Below are 10,588 nucleotides of genomic sequence, written 5' to 3'. Positions count from 1 at the left end.
ATTAAACAACAAAAATGGCCTCTTGTATTTCAAAGAAAACAATTTCCAATTAAATTATATTATAGCATGATAATAAATAAAAGTTAAGGACAAACTCTTGACACTGTTGGTTTATACTTACCAAAACCTGTTTTTATACATGATCAATTATATGTGGCATTGTCAAGAGTTACATCACGGAGAGCGTTAAAGATCTTGATTTTGAATGAAGATAAATAATGATAAAAAACAAAACAAAAAACATAATCTACAAAGAAATTTTTGAAAACCTACAACTAGGTTACAGTAATTTCTTCCTTTCTTTGACACAATTCTCTATGTTTTGTCTGTCTTATTATACTTTTTTTATTACAGATTCATTGTTTTCCAGATTTAGATTATATTATTTTGTGTACTATTTTTTCTATAAATTGTTTGTTTGCTTAACATCTTTTTGTTTATTACAATTTAATATTATTATTGATTTAGATCATAAAATTAATTGTTGTATTCTATACTTCCACAATCCGATCTCTGTAACTCCCAAGTCCATAGATCATACTCTTCACAAATTCTCATTAATCCTTTAACTATGATAAAATTATTTCCTTGCACTCTATTTTGGCAAGAACAAATTGACCATCAATATCTTACTAGTTTGCAGTTGTTCAAACCACCAAGTACAATCAAAGTCAAGATTATTAGGATTTAGAGATCCACAACTCCTGATGATCCAAAAAATCTCCTCAGTCTTGACTTCTTAATTGCTTATGTGAAGGTAAATTTTACAACACATTTTTTTTAACTTTATTGTAAATTGTAGTAGATTTTAACAGTAATAGAAGTTTAAAACTTAATTATTTTTCCTACTGACAGAAAAATATTATGCAAACAATGATTAGAGGTTTAGATGCATCTCTGTTTATACTAATGTTGAAAGAAGGTTTTGTGTATCTCATTAATAAATATCGAGTCATGAGATCGAACATAAAATTTTAAATCTTTTTTATTAGGAACATAAAATTGTTTATAATTTTATTTTGGTAAGAATAAAAGATCTTATACGAAACATAAAAAGAAAAAAAATCAATACAAGCAAAAGAAGCCCTGAAATTCCTTCTTTTTTGGTACAAAGGAGGCCTCAATATAAGCTACAGTACTGCCAGCCTTGCTCTTTCTTCTTCAAGTAAGTTCAAATCCTCACAAATCCAACAATATAAAAGCTTAAGTGGATGCCCATCGCGAATATTTCCGTGGAACCCTCCAAGAAATTTGTTCTTTAAAATGAATAAAAAAAAACTAAAATATTCCATTATTTGGAGAAAAAAGAGAATCATTATAGAAATCTCAATAATTAGTTGTAATACTTGATAACCTCCATGTTGATAAACATGAAGACAAAGAGAAAATACTTTAAGTTATATGTATTTATTTTAAAGGATTTTTAAAATTTTAAATTCTTTTCACTAATGAAGTGATTATACATGATTTATTACAAATGTATAAAACTTATACAGTGACAATATGTTAACTATAAATCACAACATTATTATGTGAATTTGTGATTAGTATTAGGAAGCTATATTTTTTTATATTTACTATACTATAACTTATTAAAAACATAAATTCATGTTTAACAAGAATTACATTCAATCATAAATATAGATATTTTTTACTTGATTAAATTCAAAATCTTCAATCTATTTAAAAAAAATTAAATTCAAATAGGTAACATTGTCTGCTTTCACAACAGCATCAAAACAATTTTTGGTAGAATATTTTGGTTTGAAGATTTTCTTATCCCCAGTGGGATTCTTCCTACTATAACCCCGTGTCCGTACTTATGATGAGTGTCGGCATTACCCATAACCTGTGGATTGAGATTGACACATGATTTGACAGTAAGAAAATTAACCCAAAAAAAAGGAATTTTATTCTAAGAATAAGAAAGCAAAAAGTTTAGGAAAAGACTATTTTTCACCCTTGGATCCATATTCTTTTTCCCTATTGCTCCATTAAATTTGGAAATCTGACATCCAACAAAGACATGGTCCAGCAAAATAATGAACAATAAATGAAAAGCACCCCAATTGCATGGAATTTTTTTTTTCCTTCTTTATATTCCAAAGATTTTCAAGTAGAAATATCATTGAAGTTTAGGCCCAATTGACAAATCATTGCCTTCTGACCCCAAAAAAAATGTGTAAATAATTTTTTAATCTTTCTTTTCAAAAAACTTTTGGTTCTTTTTTTGGTCTAAAAAGGGTCTCCAGCTAAGACAACTAAAATTTATGGTCCATAGACTTAGCTGGATTATTTGGGACATAAATAATAACTAGTTTACCGGTTGTTGTTGTTCCTTTAAAATTGTACTAGGAAAAATTCTTTATTTCTTTTCTAGTGGCCTTTTTTTGTACGGACAAGCAAGATTAGTTGTGTGAATAGTCTTACCAATTATGGTAAGAGGGAAAAGGAAGAAAAAAAAAAATCAAAGAGGAAATAGATCAATGTTATACTAATATACCAACTGTCAGTTAACCAACTTTCTTTTAAAATGTGCTTCCCACGAGGGAGCATGACTTATTGTTTTCTCTGGGCTTGACATCCAGATTTGTTCCACTAGCTGCTACTCCCATTTCTGAATTTTAAGGTTCATATAATTTAATGGATTGTCGAATTATGAATCCAACTTGAACTAGTGTACAATGCCAAGCTGATTTTAGCATAGGAAAATCAAGAGTTGTTCTTGATATCTTCACTTCTATGCACAAATGGCCTACTTGAAGTAGGCTATGGCAATGAATGAGGGCCGTTGGCTGTTTGTTCTTTTGTTAATAAAATGGCTAGATAAGTCTTAAAGAGGGTAGCTAGCTTGGGCACCATTAAAGAAGAGGACAAGACATTGGCGAAAGCAACGTGCCGTACCAAAATCAAAAAAAAAAAAAAAATGGAAAAATGTAACTGAACCAACCCAACGAAACTGAGAACAAATTCTGAAACCAAACCTCATTTACAACTCTGTTTCAGATTTGAGGAGTTCCATTTCAACCGGAACCGGGGATGGAAAGGAACGAATAAATTTAAGGGACATTGGAATTTACAGTTTGCCAAATGATGCACAAAATCTAGTGCAGGATTTTTCAAACAAGTCCCCAAACCTTTCAAATCCTTGATTAAACTAATATTAATTGTCACATATGCCGACAGTCTAGTCCCCAAAACTGTCACGTCTCTTGGTCCTAAACCCCCTAAATTTATTCTTCAAATTCCAATGGGAGTTTGAAATAAATACACAAATAAACAAATAAATAATGGAGGGTGAGTGATGGGATTGGGACACCACTCATTGATGATTGACCACCCTCCCATGAAGTGACAAAATTATCCAACAAAGTTTTACGAATTCGTGCTTCAATTTAATTTGTTCTTTTGAAGTGATCATTTTTTTATTTGTTAATCACTGTAAATTAAAAATAAAGGTAAAAAATTTTTACCCTTTACAAAATTTTATTTTATTAGGTACGAAATTAAAATAAGAAAGCAACGTAGGCTTTGCAGCCACGACACGTGGAGTGTTGTTAAAATAAAATGAAAAAAAATATAGGAAGATTCTTACTCTTGTGTGGCCTTGAGCACAAAGAGTTCGAGGCAAGCTTGATAAAATTAGGGGAGGAAAAAGACAAGTGGCTTCTTTCTTTTTCATTTTTTTTTATTTTTTTCTGTGACAATCACATGGGCAAACTATTTAAAATAGATAGGTGAAGAAATGCAGCACAAAACCCAGTTTCTTGAATACCCTAAACCATAACTTAATTATAGAATAAAGTAAGTATTAATCCCACAAAAAAATTACAGAATTATTAACCCACTCTAATTAATTTAATGTATGAATGTTCCGACTTTTGATAGTTATCTAACCATACTGTCATGGGCTCAAAGCTTGGATACACAGGATAACAATATTAATAATTAAAGTTTAAACCTATGGTTTTTATCAAAGCCCTTAAACCGGCTTCAATATTTTGATTAATACATGTAAAGGGTTGATATTATTTAGTAAATCCACATTTTAGTGAATTTGTGACCAATATTAATCCAATCGCATTTGGAAAAGCTAATTTGTAGTAATATGTATTCAAGTGGCACCAACATATATCAATATAATAAAAAGATCGGTAAATAGCAAGCATAGTGCTACTTGCCTAATGCCTTTAATATACGAGTTGGATTGTAACCAATTTAATTAAATAGATATGGAATGGAGACATCATTATGAAAATAACCTAATATAATTTGTTTTAATATAAGCATGATAAAATAAGCTAATCCAGTATGGGTGCATTAGCTGTGTGTGAGATTGAAAAACACTGGGTATATGTATTATACATATATTTATAATATTGACGACTCTAAATCGATTCAAGCCCAATTACAGCACAAGCAAAGATCAACTTTAAGGTGGTAATCACTTGGAGTTAGGTACAGAGTCTTTATGGGTTCCGCCACTTACACTTCCTTAAGTAATCTTAATGATGGCATTCACTAGGTAATCTTTATTAACACACAAATCAAGAAAGGAAAAATGGTCAATCTTGACTTTTTCATTTACCCTTACCCTTCAAATGATGTGCCCCATCAAGCAAAGTAGCACCCAACCAACTCATGCTCAACCCCAGACTTAAAACAGATGAATAAATAAAGAGAAAAAACACAGACAAAGGAGACAAGGTAAAAGATGTATATAAGCAAAGTGATACTTAATCTTTTCTTCTTTTATTTATTTTTTTCTCAAAATGACAGTTGAAGTTTATAGCGGACGTTAAATAACCATATAAGGAGAGTCATGCAAAAGAATCCTACAAGAAGTCCTTCCCAAAAAGAAGTGTTCCTGCTTTCTTTCTGAGGGCTGTGGCAACTTTCTTTTCTTTTAAGCTTTCTTTATGTATTATTTTTTTCCAGTATTTCTGTTTAGGTGACGGACAAAGTCTCTGAGACTGTACTATACTTCCCTCGCTGGCATGGGCCACTCTCAGTGTCAGGTGTCAACTTTTCACTCTCTCTCTCCTTTTTCCTCTCGACTTTACTTTATCACTCTTTTCATTTTTTCTTTTGCTTTTTTTATTTGGTTCACTACACTACTATAAACTTGTAAATAAATAAATAAAAACCCCATTTCATTTCTCTGTTGTAGTAGTATATTTTTTTTTGGGTGTGTGTACAGTGAGATAAGAAAGAGCACATTTTCTCTCTCATTTTCATGACCCACAAAAACCCCATGAATGGGCACTAGGCAGAGCTCATGGAAATGGGTTCGGGCTCTTTGACGGAGTCAGGTGGTTCTTCCACCAACTCTTCCACTGAGTCACTCAACGGCTTAAAGTTTGGAAAAAAAATCTACTTTGAGGATGCAGCTGCTGGTGCACCTGCAGCAGCTGCGGCAGCTTCTGCTACTGGTGGTGGTGGTGCGGTGGGGACTCCACCCAAGTCAGGTCCGGGTTCTTCAAGCTCATCCGGGTCGGGCAGGAAGGCCAGGGGTGGAGGAGTGGTGCAAGGTGCTCAGCCTCCAAGGTGTCAAGTAGAAGGGTGTAAAGTGGATCTGAGTGATGCTAAGGCTTACTATTCAAGGCATAAGGTTTGTGGTATGCACTCCAAGTCCCCTAAAGTCATTGTTGCTGGTCTTGAGCAAAGGTTCTGTCAGCAGTGTAGCAGGTAAGCCCTTCAAGTCTGCTCTCTTCTTTCTCTTTCTCTCTCTCTGTCTCTCTCTCTCTTGCTCTCTCTCTCTCTTTTAATTTTTATTTCCAATATTGTATCTTTACTATGTTTTGATTGGTTTTTTTCTTTTTCTTTTCGCCTTATAGATGTTTATTGAGGGGCTTGTTAATTATAGTTATCTGTGTGAGTCAAAAGTTTGGGTTTTTGGTTCTGTTTCTGGTGGTTGTAGATTGATGATTTTTAGTTGTGTTGGGTTAAGTTTTGATTTTATTTCCTTTTTTTTTCTTTACTTGTATCAACTTTGGTGGCCTTCTGTATTATGCTACTTTCATGGTCTTTTTGAATTTCTTTGTTTAGTTGGAGGGGATGTGGTGGCTAGAGTTTTGAGTCTGTTTCCGTGGTTGTGGATTGTTAGTTGTTCTTGATTTGATAGTAGTTTTGGATTTAGTAGGTTGGTTAAATGGGTGTGTGGGTTTAATTGAGTATTGTTTAATTTAATTCATACTTGAGCAATCTAATTACTATCTTGTTTCTTTGTTTTAAATTCTTATAAAGTGATGGAGGGTGCGGTTGTTGTTTCTGAGTGCTTTTTTTTTGGCTTGATGTTCTTGGTTCTTTGTGGTTGGATTTGTACATTGAAGTCGATTCTAGTGAAAGGCTCGTGGACTTGTTGGTTGTGTTTGCTTGGTTTGGCTGCTTTCTGTTTGTTTTCTCTTATATAGTTTTGTCATGATCTTTAATTCACTAGTGTCATGTAAGCTACTTTTCCTTGTACTCTCTCTGTGGGGACTCCAGAGATATGGGCCTTATATGAGTGTAACGTCTGGTAATTATTTGGTTTTGCATTTAGGTAGGTTGATTACATTTTTTCAAATTGTTTAATGCTTTGTAGTTTATGGACATATTTTGGAAGCTATTACATGTTTCCAGTCTTACATCCCTATCTGGGTTCTTTTGTGGTTATGAGGAGCATGGTAAAGAAACTTACAAGATGATGGTGTTATAGTCTAGGTTGAGATAGTGGCAATTTCTGTACTTTTCATAAATAAATTTTTATGCTGAGATGACATGGTGAGTACACAAAATCTACTCATGTTTTTTAACCATCTTTCGAAAATTCTTTTAACTTCTGGTACTATTGTTTTTGCACTTGGGTTATGCATATTTTTCTCTTTTCTGTACATGCTATTGTGAAAAAATCTCATTATGACATCCGGCATGCAACCTGTTCTTTTTGTAATCCAAACAGCTCCATTAACCAGTATTGGAGTTTTTAAGACCAACTGAGTTTCAATCTTAAGTCTATCTAACTGTATTGCATCTTGAACCTGGCACCTCAATTTTGAATAAGGGAAGAAATAAGACCCATACTGCATGATCAGTTGTCTTGTGAAAACCTCCTTGTTGATTCGATTTTCTATGTAGATTTTGGTTATTACTTCCTATGTATGTTAGAGTTTCTTCTAATTGAGATATAAATGAGTGCCTATTGGAGTAAAGTCTTAATTTTTCACACACCTAGGACACATTTTGGTAATACGCTAAAGCATGCACTAAGCAGTTAACTTATAAGGTAATCTCTGTTCCTGTTCTTGTGTCCTTAGGGCATATATTTATGTCAATTCTTCTGTGCTGTGTATATTATTCAGAAACTGTATTAAAATTAGTTTTCTGGTCTTTTTGAGTGGCTAGTTTTCAGTCTTTCTACAATCATGGCCATGTTTAAAGCTATTTGAATTGCATGATTTCTAAACCCTTGTGCCTGTGTGGTGCTGCATCTGTCAGTTTATCATGTTTTATTTGGAGATTAGCAGATTGTCTATACCGAAACATGATTGTATGGTGATTCATGTGATTGATATAGCCATTGATGATTTGCAAAATTGCACATTTAAGGAAACAAAGGTTTAACCTCAAATAATTCAGTTGACTATGGATTGAACAATGCATATAATTAAGTTGGAAATAATTAAAAGATGTGTCTTGATCCTTGTAATCCATGTGGTATTTATGTAGTGAACATATTTGGCTGCTGCCCTGACATTCTGGAATTTTGAATAAGATATTTTGCAGTCATTTGGCATAATGGTTGTTGATCAATCTATACCACTAGTGGTTCTATTGTATATAAGAGACCTGAAATGCAGTTCTCATTATTGCTAGAACACTTACATGTTAATAATTGACTCCATGGTCTATGAAAGTTTATAATTCTAGAATGCGTATTTTGCAAAATAAATGACTCAAACATAATGTTTATCACTAACTTTTCATGCACTTAAAAGCTAAAACAAATAGCAAATCCGATGGTCCTAAACAATAGCTCATATCTACTTTTGGTATTTTGACATTCTCCCAGCCACTTAGTGGTGGACATACCATTGAAACATTGCTCATACCATTTTTATGCTGCTCATACCCTCTTCCATGCGAGGGGCCTTTGTTTCCATGCTATATTTTAGAAATCATCAGACTTACATAGGAGCTTTACTGGTAGAGATAGTCACTGGGGTTAATTTTTGTGATAGAAGTTGAGTGAATGTCCTAAATAGGTTTGAAGAATGCTATGGAATATTGGAACTAATATACTCTGATAAAAGCAATCCAGGCAGTAAAAGCTGTTTCAATTTGCTAGAAAAATAAAACTGTTCATGGCCGTATATAGATGGAAGAGCTTATGCATATAGAGAACTTAATATTTTTAAGGATGTATTATCTCTATTCTATTATTTATAGTTATGGTATAAAAATTAGTTTGTGCCTAGTAAAATACCGTATGATGCTTTCATTGTTTTTTTTGAATGGTTAATCATGGGATATTTTTTCAAGCTCAAGGTAGGCTGACTTTGTGGAGGGTGAAAAAAGTTACTCCAGACAATATTGGTGAACATGATGGCATCTCTCTTCTTTTCTGAAAGTAACTAGTAATTAGCAGGTTATGGATATACATTGGCATATTCCTCCTCAATTCAAATTGATATGTTTGAGGACATTGAACTGTAGTTTGCAACTATGTATGTATCCTTTTCAGATTAGGGATTTAGCATGTACTGAGGACCTAGGTGATGGCTGTATCTGGGTTTCTGGTCTTGTTGCAGACCTGTTTCTGCTTCAGAACAGAGGACTGACCACGACTAAGGGTTTCTCTCTTTCTTTCTGTTTAAAAGAAGTATTAAGCAAAAGTGTGCCCTAGCAATAGTAGTTATGAATGATTGGAAAGTTAATCTGACTCTTCTAAATTTTATCTTTTTGCTTGAACAAGGCTTGCGTGTGTGCATAACCTACATTGACAAAATTTAATTACTTTGGAACTGTGAATTTCTGCTCCCTTTCAAAAGGTGTATCTTTTCATGCTAGACATGTAATTCTGTATATTAATCATGTTTTTCTGGCCAACCTCTTTCACACAAAAAACAATTATCTTTTGTTATATAGCCATCTACTTTTAGTTCTTGTTGGATTTGATACCCTTGTAACTATATTTGGAATCTCTTTTTTTTTTTTTTTTTATCAAATTTAACATCTTCTAGTGTGGTCTCTATCCAGATTTCATCAGCTTCCTGAGTTTGACCAAGGGAAACGGAGTTGCCGTAGACGGCTTGCAGGTCACAACGAGCGACGGAGGAAGCCTCCACCTGGATCATTATTACCCTCTCGTTATGGCAGACTCTCTTCATCGATTGTTGGTTAGATCATGATTACAAATTATTTAATCTGTTTTGTTTAGTAATTGCAAGAAGGTAATGATTTGCAGTTTTACTATGTAATAAATAGTGGCTGCATTTGACGCCTATGATGCAGAAAGCAGTAGAGGTGGAAGCTTTATCATGGATTTCACAGCTTACCCAAGGCTTTCTGGAAGGGATGCGTGGCCAACAGCAAGATCATCAGAGCGTGTACCTGGAAATCAAAACACGGCCACAGGGAGGTCACTTCCACATCCATGGCAAAACAACTCAGAGAATCCTCCGCCTGACCTTTTTCTGCAAGGTTCACCGGGTGGGACTGGTTTGTCCAGTGCTGGAATTCCCTCGGGAGAATGCTTCACGGGAGTTGCTGACTCAAGCTGTGCTCTCTCTCTTCTGTCAAATCAACCATGGGGCTCTAGAAATCGGGCTTCAAGTCTAGGGGTAAACGACATGATGAATACCGAAGGGTCTTCAGTGGCTCAACCAACAACGCCTAATGGTGCAACTGTGAATCCTTATTCGAATGCCTCTTGGGGTTTCAAGGGCAATGACTCTGGTAGCAGCTCTCACGAATTGCCCCCTCACCTGGGCTTGGGTCAAATCTCAGAGCCTGTTAACAATCAGTTTTCTGGTGGGCTTGACTTGTCTCAGCAAAGCAGGAGGCAATTTATGGAACTTGAGCAATCAAGGGGGTATGACACTTCCACGCAGCATATTCACTGGTCGCGCTAAGTTTGGTGCCTCCTGTCTCTTTCCTGTGCATGTTGACCACTTTTTGTGCCCGATCTTATGTCATGTTATAACTTGCGATGTGACGTATTCCTTTTGGGCATCGGTTTTCTGTTTTCTATGGGGGGTTGGATTATCCCAAACCATCTCTTATTTTGTCTGCCTAAGCTTGTAACATGCTTGATAGCAAGGTGTTCCCCCTGCTTAAACTAATTAGCAACTGAATAATCTATCTTAATCCTTTAGCTTAGCAGATTGTTGGCTTTGATGACATGTGGGAGTTGGGATGCCCTGTATTTGCCATGGCTGCTGCTTGAGTCACTCAGGCAGGAGTCCGCAAGGTGTTGGTATGTTGTTGTGATGGGTTATAATGATGTGTTCAGGGAAAGCAAGTGCATAAGTATTTAAGTTACATTTTCAAGCAAGGTGCTGGTCCTGTCGTGCCATCAATGCAGTAATAACTGGACTACCCATTTTTT

The 10,588-nt window shown here is 34.6% G+C and overlaps 1 protein-coding gene across 2 annotated transcripts; it reads left to right on the top strand.

The window, feature by feature from the left end:
- The first annotated feature begins 4,857 nt into the window (after window positions 1-4,857).
- Window positions 4,858-10,534, top strand: LOC18599080 (squamosa promoter-binding-like protein 9). Of its 2 annotated transcripts, none has more exons than XM_088806400.1 (3): window positions 4,858-5,688; window positions 9,238-9,377; window positions 9,466-10,534. In XM_088806400.1, exons 1-3 carry the CDS (start codon window positions 5,279-5,281, stop codon window positions 10,110-10,112), a joined length of 1,197 nt encoding a protein of 398 aa, XP_088662526.1. In that variant the 5' UTR covers window positions 4,858-5,278; the 3' UTR covers window positions 10,113-10,534. The 2 variants fall into 2 exon arrangements, with proteins under 2 accessions (XP_088662526.1, XP_017977243.2); XM_018121754.2 differs by having other exon boundaries at window positions 4,862-5,688; window positions 9,493-10,534.
- The last annotated feature ends 54 nt before the right edge of the window (window positions 10,535-10,588 follow it).

The sequence above is a fragment of the Theobroma cacao genome, chromosome 5 (genome assembly GCF_053813885.1).
Source record: "Theobroma cacao isolate CCN51 chromosome 5, ASM5381388v1, whole genome shotgun sequence".
Classification (NCBI taxonomy): Eukaryota; Viridiplantae; Streptophyta; class Magnoliopsida; order Malvales; family Malvaceae; genus Theobroma; species Theobroma cacao.
Note: the sequence above shows the minus strand (reverse complement) of the source record. Positions and strands in the feature narration are given on the sequence as shown.